Here is a 22,538-nt window from a genome sequence, read left to right as displayed (position 1 = left end):
AGTTAAAATGGTTTGAAGAGAAAGAAGAATGAAATGATTTCTAAAAATAAGTAGAATTTCTTTTGATCCACCAAATTCCTTGTTCTGATCATGAACTATGCAGAAAAAAGTGAACATAGCAGGCCTGAGATGACTGTCCACAGAAAGGCCTGCTTGCAAGTTTGGCCCTTGGCTGATATCTGGAAACCTGAATTTTGGAGGATTCCCACCACCCTCACTGTGCCTAAAGATTTTGTGCAGACAAATACAATTTATGCCAAACACCTACTTTCTTATATGGAAAGGAATTTTGCTACATGCCAGGCAGAAGGTGCCTACATGGCCAGTCCCCAATAAAAACCTGGACACTGAGTCCCTAATGAGTTTTCCTGGCAGACAGCACTTCACATGTGTCATCACAACTCATTTCTGGGGGAATTAAGTACATCCTGTGTGACTCCACTGCGAGCGAACCCTGGAAGCTTGTGCCTGGTTCCCCAGAACGTCACCCCATGCTGTTCCCTTCACTGACCTTTCTCTGCATCCTCTCACTGTGAGAAATCTTAGCCCTGAATATGACTACATCTTGAGTCCTATGGGTCCTCCTAGCAAGTCATTGAATGTGGCAATGGTCTTTGAGACCTCTGACACGCAGACTAACCTAACTAAGTCATGTATGGGGTCTGGTAGTGGCATCTCCCCATCCCTGGGAAGGTTTTCCTCTTACTGAGACTGTTTTCTTTCGCTCTGGTGCCCTGGGAGAGGGAGAGAATGCAGCCCCTGGTTTCTCCGTAAGCCCTGCGATGGGCTGTAGTTGTCTAACTGAACTAGGATCCTGGAATTCATTGGCCCTTCAATCTCTTCTGCATTTCTGTCAGAAGATTTGCAATGTTCCCTTTCTTTTATACTCAGAGCCATAGCTACATGTGCTATTTCCTTCCCAGTGGAAGGAAATACACTGTTTTACTTTCTACTTCTTTTTGTAAATAAAGTAGTTGATTTGAATAAGCCATGCAGGTATTTCGTCTAACACAGGGGCCCATTGGAATTAAGTGGGAAGCTGAGCTTGTGCCTACTGTCTCCTTCTTTCCTGTGGTTTTACAGGATGATTTGCTTCCTTCAGTAGGAATATGCCTTCAGCAAGAATATAAAATCACCCTGCCTTTCTCTTGTCTTCATTTTCATTTTCCAGGCTCTCCTAGTCTTTCTCATCCTTACTGACCCCTTTGAGAATGAGCTGCAGTTAGGCTTATACGTTGGTAGGAAAAAACCCACCTCCCTTCAATACATGACATCGGGACATTTCTAGTGGTCCCCCAATTAGTGTTTGCTTTAAGAAAGGGCTTCTCTTACTGTAGTGTATCTACAAAGCCCTGGGGATCTTGAACTGGCTTCCTCTGACACCAACCCCAACCCAAATCCACTTTCCAAAGTAATCTGTGCTACCAGTTTGTGAATAGACATCCAGACCTCTCTTTATGCATTTACATATATTCTAATATGCTCGAGGGTCAGAAGGCATCAGAAAGAGACCTGACTTATTTTTTTTCCAAATCGATAACGAGTCAACACAATTTATTGAAAGGTCTAGCTTTCCCAAACAATCCAACATGCCATCTATATCAAATAGTGAATTTCTAAACATATATGGATATACATATAATTATGTATAAAAATCTATCTGGATATATAGATAAATAGATCAATAGATCTCTAGATAGTATATATGTTAGATATGTAATATCAGATATCTATTCTCTACATTTACATCTCTCTATCGATCTATCTGTAACTTGCTCATTTTTAGTGCTCTATTCTATGGCTTTGATCCACTTACTATTCCTGCACTAACAGTACTATACTACTTTGTAACATTTTGAATCTAAAATTTTTAAAAGGCTATGATAACGCATATGATTTGAGTATCTATCTATACTGGACAAACGCGGATTCCCCACATGGCAAAAAGTGAGCCCAAGAAGCTTGCAGAAGGGCGTGTCAAACTTCGAGTCTCCTTTATCTTCCCGCCACTACCAGGGCCAAGCCCAGCAGCCTCTGGTTCTGGAAGTTCTGCCCAGTCAACATCTGGTCCTGGCCTCTCTCCAGGCAGCTTTCTTCCCACTCTGCTGAAGCCCGCACCCCCACCCCCAACAGTCAGCCCACTTCCCAGGAGGGGTGCAGGGCCGGAGCAGGGTTACATGCCCCCATCCCCACTCCCCACACTGCCTGATCCTGCTAATTGGCCTGCCCTATGTCTTCCAGCGCCGACCCCTAAAAGCAGCCGAGCTTTGGCAAGCGCTCGAACAGCTCCTGTGAAGCTACATTACAGACCGAAATGAGTCCTGTTTTTAATTTGGTTTTTCTTCCCCTGTAACAAGCAAAGTTCACATTATAGATAAATTGCCCGGAAATTTCAATTTAATAAGGCATGTGCATTTTTCAGACCTAGAAGCACAGATAACATCCTGCACGCTGGTATTTTTACACCTAAAGGTTTATTAAAACGACAGCTTTGAAAATGTCAGAAATTTACATAGCGTGCCAGGCCGGTTGGTCAAAAGGGCTGATCTGACAAAAGGGCCCGTCAGCCAGGAAATGGAAGAGCCGTCTGGCTGGTGGTCTCGAGCTGTCCTCCCATCTAGGGTAGAAAGCTCTGGGCTGGGAGGATGGCACCCATTCAGGGTCTTCCACCCAGCTTAGTTGGGATTGCGTGGGCAGTGTCATCCAGTGCTGGACACTTGGGGGTGCTCAGTAAATGGAGTGTTCCCTGTCCTTCTCAGTCCATGGCTGTGATTCTGAGTAGAAGCAGCGAGCCGGCATCATGGAGATCTAGGACACCGGCGTGCCTCCCCAAGGTCTCTGATGGGAAGAGGCACCAGATAAAATAACAGAGAGAAGCAAAATTAAAGGGCCCTGCGAAAACACAATGCACAGCAGTGGCTACCTTATTATTTTTTTTAAGGAAGAAAATAGCAAAATGCTATCCTGTAAAACCCTCAAGGCCTTGCTTTCACTGGGAATGCGAGGTGTACAGGCCAAACTGCACTGAGCACTGTTTTAGGGGACAGCTTCTGAGGTCATGTCTGTAAGCTTTTTACAGCACAGAACTACTCATACAAGAGAAGAAGCAAACGTGTTCATTGTACTGCAAAACTCTAGTGTCATAAGACCAAAAACATGCCTGAGGGAGGAACAAAGACCATTGTTTCCTTGCCAAAACGAAAAGCTAGATTACTTAATTCAGTTTGTATTTATATTCTAAACTCTGAGTTGGGTAATCAGGGAAAAAAAATACGGTCCACTTAAACGTTTCATTATTTCAAATACGTTAAACCACCACAAATCACTCCTGGATCAACAGTGAACTTCTTACCTGATAAGATGGGAAGCAAATGTTACCTTTCTTTGCATTATTTTTTTCATGACTGTTGCAACCGAAAGAGAAAGGGTGCAATAACATTTACTGGGCAGCCGCTGTGCACCAGGCATTCTACTTGGCCCTGGGGATGCAGAATGGCCAACAGCTGGCCCTGGGCAGAAGTTACAGATAGGTTAAGGTCCCATGCACACCTGGAATCTGACACACCTGTGTTAAATTCCAGCTCTACCACCTCTTAGTTGTGCTGCTTTTGGCAAGTTACTAAGCTTCTCTGAATCTTGGTTATAGCATTTTTTTATGTCTAATCTTATTTATTTGTTACTCTTATAAAATCTCCTTTTTTAAATTTTATTTCATTATCAGTTTCAAGTATACAGTACATTGATTAGACCTTTATATAGTTTATAAATGATCTCCCTGATTACTCTTTCTCTCCTCTGGCTCTCCACCTAGTCATTACATTAATGTGTGCTCCCCATCCCCATGACCATCTATCAACTACTAATTTGTACTTCTTTAGCCCTTCACCCCCAACTCTCCCAGCCTCCGAACTCCCCTCCCCTCTGACCATCACCAGATTGTCCTTTATATACGTGAGTCTGTTTTTGATTCATTTGTTCTTTTTGTTCCTTAGATTCCGCATATAAGTGAAATCATATGGTATTTATCTTTCTCTGTCTGACTTATTTCACTCAGCATAATAACCTCTAGGTCCATCCATGTCATTGCAAATAGTAGGATTTCATTTTTTTAATGGCTGAGTAATATTCCATTGTATATATGAACCATAATTTCTTTATCCAATTTTCTGTTGATGGGCCTTTAGGTTGCTTCTATATCTTGGCTTCTATATCTTGGCTGGCATGAATATTGCAGTGCATAGATCTTTACGAATTATTGTTTTGGTTTTCTTTGGATAAATACCCAGAAGTGCAATTGCTGGGTCAAAAGGTATATCCATTTTTAATTTTTTGAGAAACCTCTAGACTGTTTTCCATAGTGGCTATACCACAAAATCTCATTTCTGACTGGACTCAGACTTAGAGGTAGGAGCTCTCAGAGAGGACAGCCTACATCTCCTGGACATCTGTTCCTGGAATTTTTCTATGGCCTCCTTCATTCTCTTGGCCAAAAGTTTAGCATGTTCTGGAGTCTGGTGCCTCTTCCTTTTTTTTTTTTTTTTTTTTTTTTGGTAGACTGTTTCTTCAGAACAGCATGCCAACTCTTGTGTTGCAGGATGTGTGGAGTAACCAGACACTGAATCTTGGGTGCTTTCGTCCTAGCTTTCCTACCTTCTTTGTTTAGAGGCTTCCTCCCAACAGATTGGCAAACAACGTCTTCTTTAGAGACTGACAGACAAGTTTGCGGATTCTGCCAGCTCATTTGGGCTCCAGGCAACAAGGCATAGTATTATCAGTGAGACCAGTAACATCAGTCTCTCCTTTTTTCACAATGACCAAGTTGAGAACACTCAGATCAGCATCCACCAGGCGACCCGAGGAGTTCGCTCTGCTTTCTCCAGTCCCCCGCGGTCTGTAACAGGAGTGCCCCTCACTCAGCAGCAGGCGGACACGGCCCTGGGTCAAGACACCGTGCTTCATGGGGAAACCTTGTTTGTTGTCCCCGCCACAGAGTCGAACCACACAACTCTCCCATTCTTCACCCAGAGCATCAGCAGCAACTGCTGTAGCCGTACGCTTCTCATAAAAGTTTGCGTTCACATCCGCTTCAGTGAGTCTCTGGCAGACGGTGGCTGGGAATGAGGCATTCGGCTCCGTCCTGAAGGAGTCGACCACCTCCGAGGCGCCACGAAAAGAGTTGGTTATCTCATCTTTAAAACAGGGATGATACCAGCTCTATCTGCTTGTTATGAACCACAAAAATAAATGCAATGCCAAAGCGTTTCATAGAGGGCCAAGCGTGCAATAAGCAAGCAGCAGTTTAGCCGACTTTAACCTCTTCCTCTAACAGGCATTTTAATCTACGCGCATGCCCAGCAAAAATCTAGAGGAGGCAGTGACTAGTTCTGACTGGGGAACTCACACAGGGCGACCAACAGAAGGCGTTTAAACCAGGTCTTAGAAGATTCTAAGCGTTTGCAGGTGGATGTGTAAATTTCTATCAAAATGAAAGACGGGTGTTTTTAAAGCAGTTCATTCTCAGGAGTAATACATTTCTTCTGTTTTTAAGGAATATGGAAATGTTAATTGAGGTGGCCAGGAAATGTGGAAAAACCTACATTAGCTTCATTCATTCTGTCCATCGGTTCCCCGTCACTGTTTTAGCTTCAGAATATCGTTTGCCCAGGGCTCCGCTGAGTCAGCTATTCCAGAACATTCCAAGGGACAGTGCAGATCCTCCGGCCTGACCCTGGTGGACCACCAGCGAACACATCAGCAGAGTGACTGATGAAAACAGTCAGTGGCAGCTCTCTGCATGGAACCAAGCACTTCATGGCAGGCTCATTTTGTCCTCACAGCTCCCCCATGAGGTTACTGGGATTATCCCCCCTCACAGAGGAGGAGACAGAAACACTGAGAAGTCACTCGTCCAAGGTCACACAGTTAGAACCCAGATCTTCTTCACTCCAGAGTTCATGCTCATACTCTCGTGTGATGCTGACAACATGTATGGTTGGGCAGAGCCCGTGTAGAGTTTAAGCCCAGGGCCCTGGCACTGGACAGCCATGCTTCACATCCTAATTTTGCCGTGCACTAGCCATTGACCTCAGGAAAGATTTTTCTGGTTTGGTTTGGTTTGGTTTGGTTTGGGGGCAGAGTTTTTTTTTATTTTGTTGTTGTTTTGTTTTGTTTGTTTTTGCACAGGAATACTATTTATTTTTTCCTTGGCAAAAAATCAAATGCTACATTTTTAAAAACAAAAACCATACTTAAGAACTATTTTTTAAATATACAAGTAGGTTTAAAATGAGAGAAGTTCTGTGAGATCTAAGAAACCTACAGCCTGTAGTTTAATGATAGAAAAAAGTTAAGACAGTTAAAAGTTCTGTAACATCCAGTATTCTCTCGATTTCCTCATCTGTAAAATGGGAATAATAATATCATCGACCTCACAGGTTTGATGTGAGGGCTGAAAATGTAGATCCAGGAAGCTCTTAGAACAGTGTCCGGCACAAAGTAAATATCCTTTTTAGTTTTGGATGTGGCCGATGTTGACACTATTATTATTAAATGGGTGCTTCACCCCAGGGGCTGTTACGAGAAAGCCCAGACCCAATGCTGCCTACAAATCCTTAACAGGCACCTCTCCCTGGCATCGTTCTGCAGTCCGGAATCTGGCTCGTCTACTTCTCAGGGTAAAACCTGAAATGGATTGGTGCGCACAAAGGTGCTTGAGTCTGCTCACGTGACCCAAATTCACAGGGGATCGAAATGAGACCAGAGAGCCTGCACATGAGTAATCTGACTTACTTTAGATTCATCCTAAAGCTATCCTCATAGGTAACCTTTTTCTCAAAATGTGGGAAGTGTCATCTAACCATGTGAATCTGGGAAGCGGCTTAACATGGGGGTTCAGAATCGGAGCTCTGGGGTCATACTGTGGCCTGGGCACAAATCCTGACCCAGCCACCTTCGTAGCTGTGTGGTTTGTGCCTCAGTCTTCTTATCTGTAAGTGGGGATATTATACCTACTGTGTTAATTTCCTATTGCCACTATAACAAATTACTATAAACTTGGTAGCTAGACATTTATTCTGCCCCAGTTCTGGGGGCCAGAAGTCCAAAACTCACACAGGAGAGAAAGCCATGTGACCATGAAGCAGAGATTGGAGCGATGCAGCCACCACACGCTGCAAGAGACAAGGAAGGGGCTCTCCTCTAGGGCCTTCCAAGGGAGGGTGGCCAAGCCAACACCTTGATTTTGGCCCAGTGAGATCATAACAGTGAACAGATATCCCTGCTCTCATGGAACTTACATTCTAGTGAATACCTCTGTTCGTACTGCCCTCTCTTCCTGACTCATCTGTCCTCTCATTCTCCGACAACATGCCACCCATTACTTCTGTCTCAGTTCAGACACCGCGTCCTCTGTGAGGTCCCCAGGGTCACACTCCATCAGAGGTAATGACTTCTTCCTCCAAGCATCCATGTGCCCTACATGTACCTTCATGACAACACTTCTCCTACCTGGTCTTCACATGAGATACATTCAAAGTGTAAAAGCAACTAAACTGGACTTGGACTCCGGAGAGGGGTTACAGACCAGATCTGCCTCTTTGAGCGATGGCTTGTAAAGGAGGCATGGGTACAAAATGCGTAGCGTAGAGCAGGCCCAGAGCTGATGGTCAGCCATGGCTTTCTGAATGAACGACTATAATTATCATGTTGTTTTTGGATTTGTATTAAGAATTATCTGGCGTCTAGTATGGGTGCTTGTGCCAGCAGTGGCAATTTCTTGACGTTGTTTGGGGATCTCTTTTTCAGGTATTCTGTTTACAAGGACCCAGCAGGCTGGCTGAATATTAACCCCATCAACGGGACAGTTGATACCACGGCTGTGCTGGACCGTGAGTCCCCATTTGTCCACAACAGCGTGTACACTGCCCTCTTCCTGGCAATCGACAGTGGTGAGTAACTTTGTAAATGCCATCAAATATATTTTCAGTTATAAATGTATTTTTACATTTCTTCTAATATGCCTAGAGGTGTTCTTGGAAAGAATGTAAGTATGTGGGAGAAGGGAAAGCTAATGCTTAAACACACAGTGGGTCAGGAATATCCCCAAGTCCTGGAATCCTCAGGTCTTTATCCAGTTAGAGGTCAGAGCAGTGAGGTCAGTGTGCTCCATCGCGGGCAGGCACCGGGTTTGGATGCCAGGCTGATATATCTTTCATCTTGGTGTCACGCTCTTATCTGTAGCGAGGGTTTTTTTTTTTTACTTAATGCAAGTTGAAAGAAAGTCCCAGATGACATCACCAACCCTGACGATTGAATTGTTCCCACGGTTTTTATCCTATTATGGTATGTTAGCATGGAAGGACATAAGGTGCACTCAGCTGGTAGATTCATAATCACAAAACAATTACCGCTCATTCAGAAGTGAATAATGCAACATCCATGTGCCAGTCTGCATTCTAGATGCTGGGGACGTAGCAGTGAACAAACAAAAATGACTGTCCTCGTGCAGCTGACATGATTGTGGTGATAGGAAAAAAAATAGAGTAAAATACATAACGCACTTTTTGAGAAAAAAAAAAGTATGCAATTTATGTATGAAACAGGGAAACAGGGAAAAGTGGTCACAGATGTCAGGGGATTACAATCTTAACTAGGCGGCCTTGGAGAGCCTCACTGAATAAGTGACATTTGAATGAAAATAGGAAGGAAATAAAACCTGGAGCAGAGTTAGTGGGTGGAACGTGAAGGGGATGAGGAGGCAGGTCGGCAGGGTCGTATGGGCCCCTACACCATCCGTGGCTTTTACTTCTTCGTGTGAAATGGGACATCACTGCTGAGTTCTGAGTAGAGTTCGAAGTGCCGTGATCATTCTGCTAATCAGACATCGGGACGAGGGCTGAACCAAAGAGACCTCCTAGGAGACTGATGATAATCTAGACAAGATGGTGTCTTGGACCAATAATAAGGGAGAGGATGAAAAACGATCAGATTCTGGGGACATTCTGTATATTTCAGACACAAAGCGAACAGGATTTGCGATTGGCTCAGACGGTGGGGGGCTGTAGTGGGGCAGATCAGAGTTGGTTTGCAGTATGTTAAGCTGAGATGTCTATTGTGTCAATCACACAAGAAGTTTGGCTTTCCCTATAATTCCTAAAAGCCAGGTATTCAAAGCTGAAAATTCAATTTTGAGTCTTCTATATCAAAATCAATATTTTTAAGGCTCTTTATATGTGCACTGCACTATACTCAATAAAGGGTGAACTAAGAGTTCTCAGACCCCATCTCTATAGGCTGTGTACTCACACATGAGCCAAGTTGGAGAGCACGTGTCTAAGAAGTGAGCCATCAGTGCGTAACATGCAACAGGCAGAGAAGCCTTCAAAATAAAGTCAGCCTTTGAGTTTGGCCTTGAAAGACAGGTAGGGTTCGAAGAGTGGCAGAGCTGGAAGTGGAGATGCCTGAAGTCGTAAAGCAGAGGAAACAAAACCAGAAGGGATTGTGGCACGCAGGGTGGCAGGCTGTGGATTTATGAAAACACGAACATTTCTATATTTTAATAGAAGCTTAACAAAAACAGTGACTACACAAGAGCATGGACATGGTCCCCTGTGCCTTCTCAGGGAGGGCTGTAACCGTTCGTGTACTCCCTAAGCGCCCGTCTACCCTAGAGATAGACTCTCGGCATCTTATCATTCTAAAGAAGGACAATCCCTGGCTGCTAATGGGCCAAGAAAAGGTAGGTGATGGGATGTCTTCAGGGAGAACAAAGCTAAGCATATACCCTACAGTCTCTATAATACTTTGCGAAAGACAGAAGTGACGCCATCATAACTTGCTCCACACAGCTCTACTTACTTAGTGAGAACAGTGATAATGGCAGCTCCAAATGAGAATTTTCTTTCAGGTACCTCTTAGAGACTTGAAACTGTGAGATCGGAATGGTGAATATAAAAAGACAGTTGGAAATAGGGCTGGAAATCTGTTCTGAGGTTGAGAGAGGGAAAAAAAAAAAACCCTCTAGAGCTTGGGGCCCCAAAGCTAACCTAAATAGATTCTGGAATCATGCTTCATAATAATGTTGATAATGCCCAGGTTATAGATGATTTGGGGAGGAAATGACACTTTAGCCCCTTCCCGCAGATAGAGGCTAAGTTGTAACCCACAGAGTACTCAGGATGTACAAGCCATTTTTCCTAAACTGTTATCAATTTTAATGAGCTACAAATTACCTAACCTTGTTTCCTTGTAACCGAAATGCTTTGGTTTTACTAAAGCAGCACTGGCTAGAGTTAAATGGTTGGAAGGGCAAAGCCTTTAATCCTACAGATTAATAAGGCATGACCTTTAGTGTTGGCAAGTATTTTATTTTTAGAGATGAATATCGCCATTTACCTTATGTGGTCCAGATTTTCTGAAAAGGTTAAGTAAGATAGTGCCTTTGGAGTACAGGAACTCTTCTACTCTTCAATGAACACAGAATTGCTGGCCTATCTTTAAAAAGTGGGAGAAATAATAATTGTTAAGGAAAAACCAAGATGGAGAGAGAACATTCAGGGATGCAATAAGACGGAATTCCTCTGGGGATGTGCCGACAATGAGACAAAGCAGCGGCAATCAGCGCTGGACAGATCCCGGTGTGATTATCGAGCCTGCGCCGGTGCTCACCAGGAAGGTCCAGTGTTAGTCTCATTGCCTTATGTGGGCTGAAAACCGTCACAAGCAATTTCTCCCAAGAGTTCTGGAATCGCACCGGGACGGTCACGGGCAGGAAGGGAGAGCCGACGGCTGCTTTCAGCCTTCCGCCTTCTGCTTGAGATTCCGTTAGGCTCTTCTTCCTGCCCCTTCGCACCTATAACCTCATCTTCTGCTCCTGTTCCAACATTGTATAGAGTTCAGCATTCCACGGTTATTACTGAATGGCTCTTATGCCCTCGGAGAAGGTCGAAATCGTGTCTTCAAACACCAAAGACAAACATTTGGCTTCAGTTAAGTCCAAATGCCCTCGCTCCCAGCACCCGCACTATGCCGAGTTTAAAGAAAAAGGGGGAAAATATATCCCTTTTAGGTCTTCCTAAGACTCGGTGCATATGAGATGGTTTGAACCAGAAAGCTTATACTATCTCTAGAGTCCATATTAAGTCTTTATGTGATTATCAAAAGTGTCGCATTCTATTTTCATTTGAAAGAATAGGGGAATGATAGCATCAAAACAAGCCCAATTATCGCTAAATTCAGCAGCATGTTTTCATGACTTAGCAGTTGCATAGTTGTATAAAGTACGTTTGAGTCTGTCAGTGAAAATGTGATGTGGGTTACCAAGAAGGCACAGATATAGAACCAAGCATAGCAGCAATAAAACTAAGGTGAAATAGAAGAAGATAATGATTTTTCATAGGCTAAGATCTATCATGTCCAAACCTGTCTTTTCCCTCAGCCCCTACATGATAGATGGTCTGATAACACCAGCTGATTCAAAATTAAAATATTGTGTGAAGTACATTTGGATTGATTAAAAGACAAAGGTGTTATTCAACCCCATATGAAATGACTGCTGAACCGCTAAATAACAATGGCTCAAACTGGGAATCCTAGGGAATGTGAACTTCAAAAAGACGCTTCAGTTTGTGGTCTTTCTCTTTTTGTAGATCAACCGAGTTCGAAACTGCACAGAGGATATAGTAAGATTATTTCGATTAATTCCACTTAAAAGATGCTAGTTTGGATAAAACCAAGCCATTAGTTATGAAGGCAACCCAATTAAGCCAGTTTAACATCCCTTATCTCAGCTGCTATAGTAATTGAGGAAGATGAATAAATTGGAGACCCGGCCATCATTCCTTGTTATTTCAAGTACCAGTAAAATATCAATCGCATTGAAAATACTAGCTACAGTTTTATCACTGACAAAATGGCTCAATAAAAGGACTTTTGAGATCTGATAGTAGAAAGGCTGTGATCAGAGCCATTTGCAGACGGCACATGCAGTCTGCAGAGAGAGTTGGGTCCTGGTGCTCTGCTGTACCTTGAAATGAGCCAGCTCCCCAGCTTAGCTTTGCTATACTCTCTCGGCCTCAGTTTTTCCCATCTGCAGAGTGAGGACAATACCACCTGCTCTGCCTAGGAAATCAGCTGACTCGAACCGAGTTATGGACTGACTTTCTAAACTTAACATTACAAAATCATGAGTGTCTGAGGCACACTATGAAATGCCATCTGATGACCATCCTGGTGGTGGTCTGAGCATCTTTCTGGGGAAGCAGTTTGGCCACAGAGTCCTCCACTCAGAGGAAGGCTCTGAATCAGAAAATTAGCCAGAAAAATGCCACCTTGGACATCAGCATCAATTCATAGAGCTTGCCTGTCCGAATGAGGAGATTTAAACCAACGTTCACTTAGCTGACCGCAGGTCATTTCCACACTGACCAGCCAAATCAACCATCTTAAACATAATATTTTCAGACACTCACTTTAAAAAGAAACTAATTTGAGCATTAAAATACTGTCTGCAACACCCATCCATGCCAGCTCAATTCCCCCTGCCGAAGTGTCTCTTAGCTGGTCTTCCTTTGTATTATCCAGTCCCCAGTTCAGGTAACAGCATCACCAGCTTCACAGTCTCCAGGCTACAATCCCATCCCCTACCTACCCTAACATTCCAATCCAACTCTCGCTGTCTCTTCAGCCTCCTGCATCCAGCCTCTGCTTCTGCTTCTAACTGCCCTCACCTCGGCCCTCAATGTCGGTCCCCTTTATAGCACTGGCATCCCAGCAGGTCTTCCCATGTCCTCTCTCCTCACTCGAGTCCATTCCCGTTCATGCCTCCAGCATCCTCTGCTTTTATCAAAGCCATTCTCCTGCTCAGAAGTCTTTGAACTTCTTCCCATGAAATAGCCACACTATTTTCTCCCCCTAGAATGGCCTTTTTTGTCTCTCCAAAAAGTATTCTCATTTCGAGCACACTCAAATGCCACCTCTTCATGAAACCTTCTGATCTATTCCCAGGCAGTTAATTACTCCATGCCACAAGCTCTTGTGACATTTTATCCTCGTGTCTCTTCCTGTACTTACAATGCCATTCCGCATCTGTTTACGTATCTGTTTCTGCAACGCCATTAGAGTTTTAAGAGTAGGCACCCTGTACCATCGATCTTTGTGCATATCCAACCAGGCACAGGGCAGAGTCCCAATAAATGATCGTAGACTGAATAAATGAAATGGAATCGTCATGTTTAAACATGACCTCCAAATCAACTCTTCTCCTATTTTTTCCTTTTTCTCTAAAGTCGGTAAAATGGAAATAAAAAAGACAAAGGATTGACTTTTTAAAAACAGTTCAAGGTTTCAGATTATTCTCTTCTGAAGTAATGTTTGAGTCCCATTATGTGAATAATCGCCTCAGATCTACAGCAAGTATTACACATGGAAACCTGGCATTATATTTTGCAAATCTATTTTTACCATGTTTTTTGTTGGCTTACTGTTAAATTTTTTCAGTGTGTAAAATGGAATTGGCAATATCTTTATTAATAAAGCAATTTTTATTAAATTAAATTAAAAAGCAACATAATTTTTGACTTATGCGGCACATACCGAAAATTTTTGCAAAATACTGATACTGAAAAGCCATAGTAAATAGAACATAGTGATGGACAGAACAATACAAAGGATGACCTTACAAAGAAAAACCCTGGTCCACTCTCAAGCAAAGGTGAAAGTAAGCTCAGAGCCCTGTTCATATGCAGTAAAAAAAACCCTGGCATTTATATGCTCACAGCTGCTTGGTAAAGGTTCAACAGATGCAGAGAAACACAGAGGGAACTTATTAGGGAGGAGATTGTGCCACCTACACATCTTGTCCCTACAAACAAGCCTCGAAAACCAGCTAGGGTGCCCAGACTTTGCTCAGGTGCCCACATCTGGACTTTGGCTACTTTTAAATTGGCCCATCTTCTGAATTTCCTCCCAGAATGTGGCCCTCAATCTTCCTTGAGACACCAGCTAAGGTCCCTCTCTTTGTCCCTGCTGTGGACTCCCACTCTGAGCCCCAGTTCCATAGACCCCCATATTATGCATGCACCATGTTTTCTCTCCCAAGTGGGATAAGAGGAGACTTGAATATAGACACAGTCACTACTCTCAGAATATAAGCAAGATAGAGATGGAAACCTGTGGCTATATAAACATATATGATTACATGTATGAAAAGAGCAATACATCATTAGCTTTTTCAAATCAACCTAACTTAACTTAAAAATCTTCTGAGCACCTGTTACACAGCAGCACAGAGAACAGTCCTAGTACTCAGAGCCCCTAGAGCTCAAAAATATGCTTCCCTTTTTTCTTTGTTCTTCCTCTCCCTTCTTGCATTTTATTCTTCATATAGGCAACTTCACTTTGCACACTATTCCTCATAAAAAATCACTTGCACTCATGATTCCCAAGGTAAGACGTGTGCTGCATGCCTCTAGGCCCAGCTCAGGGAAGATTTGGGACCAGTGGCTAGAAAAGTCTACTACTTTCCTGCACTTCTCAGAGCTAACTTCTAAAGTTCTTGTTGAAATTCTAACATTCTCTGCATATTAAAGCCAGCCCATCCAACTGTGACAAGACCAGGACCCCATTCTTCTAAGAGAACTCTCATGAGAGGACGTATTTGGAGTCTTATCTTACCAGTCTAAGAACATTGTAGCATGTGGGAATCTTGCCCCTTGTAGGCAGGTGTTTATGGCAGCATTATTCATAACAAATAAAAAGTAGAAACAACCCAAATGTTCATCAGCTAGTGAGTGGATAAACAATGTAGTCCATCTATAGAATGGAATATTATTTAGTCACAAAAAGGAATGAAGTAGAGATTCATGCTACAGTATGGATGAACCTCAGAAACATTATGCTAAGTACAGAAAGCCAGACACAAAAGTCCACATATTGTATGATTCCATTTATAGAAATATCTAGAAAACACAAATTTTTCGATAAAGTAAGTTAGTGGTTGCCTAAGGCTGGAAACAGCTAAGGAGAGTTAGTACAAATGAGCCCTGCTTTCTTTTGGGGTCGATAGAAATGTTCCAAAATTAGATAGTGGTGATAGTTACACAACTCTGTAAATTTACTGAATATTAATTCATTGTAAAAACCAAAGAGTGAGAGACAAAGTAAAGTAGAATTGGAAAACATAGTTCTAAATCCCTATGCAACTTTTTGAGTTTACATTTTTAGTTCTGATTATTATAGTAATCATCATTATTGTAAAGAAAATTTTTTAAATGAAAGTATTATTTTAACGTTAACTACCTGGAGAGATAACCACTACTTAGGTTTCAGCATATTTCTTTGTCATCTTTTTCTAATCATATATATATATATTTTTTTTTTAATTAGGATCAGACTATGTTTTTAATTGTGTCTCTTACTAACAAGATATTTTTTTTCCTGGATAATGGAAACTACAGAAAAATCTCAGTGTTTTTTAGCTAAGTAGAAATCCTGTTTGGTCAGGATTCTGAATAAAAGAAAATCCCTATGATTCAAAAAAAAGAAAAAAAAACTACCCCATTTCTCATTACATTCACACTCATGCATTAAAGCAGTCCCGGAGACCCACGTGCAACACATGTTCCCTTGGGTACTGGCTTCGGCTCTGTAGGCCTCCCATCAAAAGCAATACAGTGTCGGTCATGTTAATAAGAAAAGCAATGAAGATTGTTTTTTACCCTTTCTATCAATGAGTGATGCCAACTGTAAACACCAAAATAGTAAAAATTTGCGCTCTGTCGTCTGGCTCAGTTGCAATCACCAAGCATTCCATTCACTTTCTCCATCTCCTGGAGAGCATGTGGCCTGGGAATACCGTGTCTTCAGGCCACAGCTCTCAAACAAGCAATACACTGATGGGAGCCTTGGACAAGTTACTTAACGTATCTGAATCCTAATTGCCTCTTCTAGAAAATGAGGGAAAACTAGAAAGTAGGACCCTGAATACTCAAAGCCTCGACCTATCTGGTTTGCTTGGACTTTTCCTCCTCCAAGTAACAGCAGGTGTTCAGTTTCTCTACATAAATCCTCACCTTTCATTAGTTAAGTGATCCTGCTTCTCTTAGAAAATGCACAGCTCTGCCCCAACTAAGGCTAGAGCGCTAAAGTCCAAGTGTAAAACAGTGAACCAGCCAAGCCAAACCAAGCGTTTAGCTCAGCTGGCAGCAGGCCTGGTGCTGAGCATGGGCTACCAACTGGACCATCTCACGGGCAGTTATCACTGCTCAAAGTAAAGAAATGCAGGTTAAATTGTCTGGGTTCGAAATCAAGCAGTGGGATCAATTTGGTCCCGTCTTAGGCATATATATGATGCCAGGTATTACAAGCTGTCAGCGCTGACTGAGAGTGACAAAGCCAGAAATGGGAGCAAGAGGCAGTGTCGGGAGGACTCTGGCAGGCTGCTGACTTCATGAAGCTGAAGCACCTCTATGGTCTTAAAGTCACAGTTCTCTAGACGAACAGACTCCGTCATCAAATCCGCAGGAAGGGGAAGCAGGCACCATTTCCCCCGTGTCTTGCCATTGTTTGCCAGCCTGAGAGCTGGAAGCAAAATGAATAATCCACCAACATTTAAAGGCTGGGGGCAGGGGGCGATGGGGAGTTGCTGAAGGGGACAGAGTTTCAGTTGGGGAAGATGAAAAGTGCTCGAGATGGAATGTGGTGACAGTTGCACAACAATGTAAATGTATTTAATGCCACCGAACCGTATACTTAAAAATGATTCAAATGGCAAATGTGATGCTATGTATATTTTATCACAATAAAATGTAGCTCATAGGAAAGAAGATTAAAATAATAATAATAATAACAATAACAATAACCCCAAATCATGGTTTAGGAATTTTAGTTTGCTTTCATGGTTGAAATGAGAGCCTGTAAGAATCTAGCTACTCAGTAAAAAAGTTCTGACATAGAAAGTAAAGGTTGACACTTGCTCTAGAGGAGACCTGAGACCTGAGACTCACCTAGTTATTTTGAGCCCATCCTAACCCCCTTTGGGCCTCAGCCGCACCACACCCAAAACGGGTGTCCCAGGTCAGCTGCCCTGAATTTGCACGGAGCCCACAGCTGCACTTCTGGGATCTGCTGACCCCTCCATGTGAATGTAGGTGCGTTTCCCTGGAGGCAGGGCCATGACCTTCATCAGATTCCCAGAGGGGAATTCACCTCCCATTCAACTTCAAACCCACTAACAGAAATGGTTCATTTCTCAGAGGTTCTTCCACTGTCTAACATTATACAGATGAAGCCCCTGCAAACAAAAGGCAATCCCTCCACGTGTTCGGATGTTGGGACCTCCTCTGATCTTTAAAAGACTACATGGCCCCTGGCTTCCTCTGAGGGAGCTGCAAGGAAGAAGTACAGTTTAGTGCCGTATCTCAGGAGTTTTGCTCTACCTGAGGCTTTTTTTTTTCTTTCTGTTGAAATAGAAAATCCATGAAGGAGGGCACAGTCCCAACCGTGCTTTGGTTCTGCTATTTGCTTATGCACAGTAGTCCTTTGGGGGCTGGGACTTGCTGATGGAACAGAGGGGGTGAGGGATTTTTGCTAAGTGCCGAGAATACCTAGACGCTTCAATATTTCCTGGGCACCTGGAACTATTGGCGCAAAATGAGTTTGCAAAGAATCATTACATTTTGAATTACATTTGAATTTTGGATGGTGATATTTCTCCATCCTGCGGATATAAACTGGGAGAGGCTCTTTCCCTGAGGACTTTGAGAATCCACTCTACCTTATCAATGAGAACAGCAAGCTCATTTTATTTGACTTCAGCAAAAGATGTCACCAGACTGGCCTGGGAATAACACATAGGAAATTGAAGACAGTTGTATAATTAAGTTCACAAAAGGCCAATTCTTAACAACCATATTTCAGATACTCATAATGCCTTCTCATCCATTCTCCCAAATGCCTTCATAATATATTCAGAGTGAAAAAAATATAACGGATTGCTCTGAGATATTCAATTAGTTCTATAAAAAGAGAAAAATAATTTTTCAATAAAGAAATTCAACCAAATGACTAAAGCTGACACTGGAAAACCAGCTTCAAAATAATTATGCATTTCCTTTGCATTCTTGCTCCAACAAAAGTTGATGACATTGCCACCATTAGAAACAGCCATCCGTCTGATGATTAATTACGTTTGTGTTCCTATCTTAGAAGGTGTTTATTTGGATATTTACTCTGGAACCGTCTGTGGGTATTGATATGTTTAAAGTTCCACCAGCTCCGTCCCCCCTAAAGATTGTGTTCTCACTGCTTCGGGACTCACTGCTCAGCTTCCTTCAAGCTGGCTTCTTCCCCGCTCATGGAAACCTCTCCCCAGAAAGTCACCATAACACCCTCCTTCCAAAATCCCATTGCTTCTCTTTACTCCTTATCCTTTGGGGCATCACAACACATTTAATGTTGGTCTTTCCTGCCTCTTCCAATTCATCTTTCCTGTGTCGTCTGCAAACTGTCATCTGCTCTTTAAACTGTGGGGTTTCCATCTGCACCTCTCTGTTGTTCTGCACTTTCACTTAGGTGACCTAATTTGCTAGAAAGGTTTCAAAAGCATCTGTGTTGACAACTCCCCCTTGGCTATCTCAGTGCTGGCTCTGCGCAACTCTATGTGGCGCACTGAATATAGGGGCTACTAGGACTGTCAAAGCTGAACCTGTGTTCCCACTCCTCACGGCCTCTGCCCTTCTTCCGGCAGCCAGACCTGAGGGCCTAATCACCTAGACAAGACATTTCTTTCCTGTTCAAACTGCCCACATCATGACTCAATCAACTGCTGGTCTCCCTACCTCCCATGTCCAACATCTGTCGATACCATTGTGTGTTTCTAAAAATAAGTCAGATCGGATCGTTCTACTGACTTTCTGAAAAACTTGCAGTGGCTTCGTGCAGTGTGTAGAATCAGTGCAAGCAATTTGTCATGACAGTCAAGGCTCTCGTGCCCTGCCAGACATCTCCAGCCTCAACCCCTTGCTGTCCTTCAATATACCCTGCAGTAGAGGACAGCCCCACGATGGCCCCAGATGATTTTGCATGATCCACCAGGCCAGGTAAAAGGCTTGAGCCACAGCCAGTTTGAGTGCTGGCGGAATGTCTCGGGATCCTCCCAGAACTGTGGGCAGGGGAGTCTTGTGAGGAGCAGCTGTGGTCCATTTCCCACTCACTTTCCTATGTCCCCTGGAGGCTGTCACAAGACAGTTTCTTACCTTATTCTGAGTTCTGATGAGGGACGAGGCCCCCACCTACCCTTTAGGGTGCAGCTGCAAACAATAAAACTGCTGACAATCAGCTCGAAATTGGCTCCTCGGTGACAAGGTGTCCCTTCATTTGTGATGCAATCAACTGGCCCCTCTTGTTTTGGTGTCACCTGCACAAGGGCCACCTTTGCCTACTCGACCTTTATCTGTCCATGTAAGTAATAAACTGACTGAAGTTAAAAAGGACTCATTGTTTCTTTACCAACAGAACCTGTCAGGCCTGGCCTGGCCCTGCACTTGACACCAGTACTCTGTGCTCAGATATTCACTACCCTTCTTCCCCCATGTGATTCATAACTTACCTTTAAACTTAATGTGCATTTCAAAAAGTAAACATAGTATGAGATAAAATAAAATTAAGATTGTAAATCTGGTTTAGTGCAAATGAGAAACACCTGCCTACAAGAGACAAGATTCCCACATGCTAAAATGAAGCCAGACATTAGGTCAGTACTAGTGCATAATATTAGAGTACTATAACTCTAGAAGTGCATCAAATCCTTTTGGAAGAAGGCAAATCCATATACTTACTATCTGTGGCCTGCAAATTTGGCCCTAACTTTCCTCACAGAAAATAAGGAATTATTAATGAATGGTTTGTCCCAAGAGCAAACCTCTAATGCATAGATGATTAAAAATGAATTTAGAAACAGGTAAATGAAATCATGCTGAGTCTTATTAAGAGTAAACACCCTTTTCTTTAAGTGGAAGACATTATCACATAGGTGATTATCAGGGCTTCTTAAAATAATGTTCTCTAAAATGAAAAACATTTCAGAAAGTAGCTAAAATATTGAAAAAGTAAGACTTTAAACGTAAGGCCCAAAGATTATGTTTTGATTGCTACAGCTGCTCCAAGAGCCAGTTAGTGGTTTTGTTTCTGGTACCTAACCCACCTTTCTGCCCTGTGCTGCCAGACCAGCCAGGCCAGCCCCCAATGGCACCATCAGCCATGCCAGATCCCTTTTCACCCACAAAAGAAAATCCCAGAAGGACTCTGTCTCTTCAATCAACTACGCAGTCATTATAGAGCTATTCCACGTCGCACATGGCCTTCTTTCATGGAATCTCCATCCTGCTGTACCACCAACGTATGGGAATATTTGGATACTTAGATTAAAGGTTGATTTTGGTAAGCAAGGAAAAGTCCTATTTGTTATCTCCATTCTTTGAGTGACTTTCAACGCGTTAGTATGACTTGTGCATTAAAAGCTCAGCATTCTAAAGATACAGCCTGAAGAACTTAAATCACCAGTCTCATACACAATAACAGGCTTCGGAAACCACTAAACTTTATACAAATATGTAAATTATTACTGTTAGTCCTGATCCAACCCTGCTAACAATAACAAAGATGTCTAGCACGTCGGGGAAATGTACTGTAGAAAATTACCGTTGCGTTACACCAGCTGCGTCCTAACATCACCCCTTTCTCCCATAGGCAACCCACCGGCTACCGGTACTGGAACTTTGCTGATAACCTTGGAAGACGTGAATGACAATGCTCCCTTCATTTACCCCACAGTAGCCGAAGTCTGCGATGATGCCAAAAACCTCAGTGTAGTCATTTTGGGAGCGTCAGATAAGGATCTTCACCCAAATACAGATCCTTTCAAATTTGAAATCCATAAACAAACTGTTCCTGATAAAGTCTGGAAGATCTCCAAGATCAACAGTAAGTCCAGTTAAACGTTCTGCATTTAATTCTATAGTTAATGAGGCATCGAGCCTCATTCCCCTAGCTTGGTTTCTTTTCCCAAACTCTTTCCCCTCTCCTGCTCTCATGTATCCTCACGTGGCTAATTTCAAGTTATTTATGCACTACGAATACTTACAATTTTCCCACCAGCGAAAGAATACAATTTGTAAAAATGTTGAATATCAGTTCCTTATAAAGGCAAACATGAAAGTTTTCTTTTTTGCTTCCTCTCTTACATTTTCTATACTGTACACTATATACTATCCACCTATATGGTTTAATTGTATACAGCATACTATACACCCTATACTGTACAACGCTGTACCGTACGCACCCACCCAGTCTTCAGCCTTCAAAAGCCAGAGGTTTATATCTTGGCTCAGCTGTCTCTCCTCTCTCAGATAACTGTGTTTATGTTAACTTTCACCAGCACTTCGGAGAGATTTTCCATGCTATGCTTGCTTTCATAAAAGATGAAAGAAAAGAAAGGCAACAGTACAGGAATCTTTAGAAAGTCTTAACCCCTAATCCTCCATCTTCCATTTCATGCTGCAGACCTCCTCAGAATTGACTTAGTCTGTGTAATGACCTTGGCTTTTCTTTCAAATCCTTGGCTTTCACTTTCAACTTTGATATCTTCTTTCATCTATCTTGTCTCTCATTTGTGAAACTCTCAAGCAATGTCCCTTCCTACCAACCTTTCCACGGGGGCGAGAAAATTCAAACCTTGGCACAATGTTTATTATGTACTTTATTAAGAATGAAACACCAGCGTATTGAATTATAAAGCATCTCTCTATCCATAACACCTCGGCCACTTTCCTCTTCACTGCTAAGTTCACCTTGCCGTGGACCAAGGCCAAAAACCAGAACTCACACCTCAGACAGACACTCCGTCATGAATAACAACTTCTCCTGCCATTGACTCAGTCACTGCTTCTTCTTGCACCAGTGGTAGAATTTTGGAGAGAGATGGGGAATTACCCATTTCATTAAGTTTTGAAAATGTGTTATCCAATTGTGCATAATTTTTCTATTAGAAAATCTCATGTGTATTATTATGACCTTATCTCAAATCACTTTATTAGTGCCTTTCTCTTGTTATTGGTTCTATTTGCCTGTTTGTCTATTTTATTGCTTTTTAAAGAATGGGTTTTGTTACACTGATTATTTTTAATTAAAACAGCAATTCCCTTCTTTGAGGGGTTACTGTTTTATTTGCTAGGTGTTGCTATAGCTGATTTGAGTTCTCATCACCAGTTCTTTCCAACTGGAACTTTCTCATTCAAGAGTTTCTCGTCTAACTTGAGGGAGATCAGAGAATGTTCCTCGAGTTAATCTGCCATTTCACTGGGGTAATTATCTACCTTGGTTATATCTGCTGCTGTCACCTTAGGATAATACTTCATCTGTTTTTGTTTTCATGTCATCACCCTCTCTTTTCCCTCCTGGTTTTATCGAATAGATAAGGTGCCTTCTAAATTCTTTTTCTTGTCCCAAAATTTTTCGCTGAATACTTAGCATTGTTTATTCCCAGA

At 42.5% G+C, this 22,538-nt stretch overlaps 1 protein-coding gene across 1 annotated transcript in view; it reads left to right on the top strand.

Annotated features, from left to right (window-relative positions):
- The window catches only part of CDH13 (cadherin 13), a 967,094-nt gene that overhangs the window by 935,592 nt on the left and 8,964 nt on the right, over positions 1 to 22,538 (top strand). Inside the window, exons 11-12 of the mRNA XM_039888803.1 lie at positions 7,804 to 7,946; positions 20,743 to 20,976. Of these exons, the coding sequence (XP_039744737.1) occupies positions 7,804 to 7,946; positions 20,743 to 20,976 (377 nt within the window). The remainder of the gene's footprint in view (positions 1 to 7,803; positions 7,947 to 20,742; positions 20,977 to 22,538) is intronic.

The sequence above is a fragment of the Pteropus medius genome, unplaced genomic scaffold, assembly GCF_902729225.1.
Source record: "Pteropus medius unplaced genomic scaffold, Ma_sr-lr_union100, whole genome shotgun sequence".
NCBI lineage: Eukaryota > Metazoa > Chordata > Mammalia > Chiroptera > Pteropodidae > Pteropus > Pteropus medius.
This window is presented reverse-complemented; position numbering and strand designations above follow the sequence as displayed.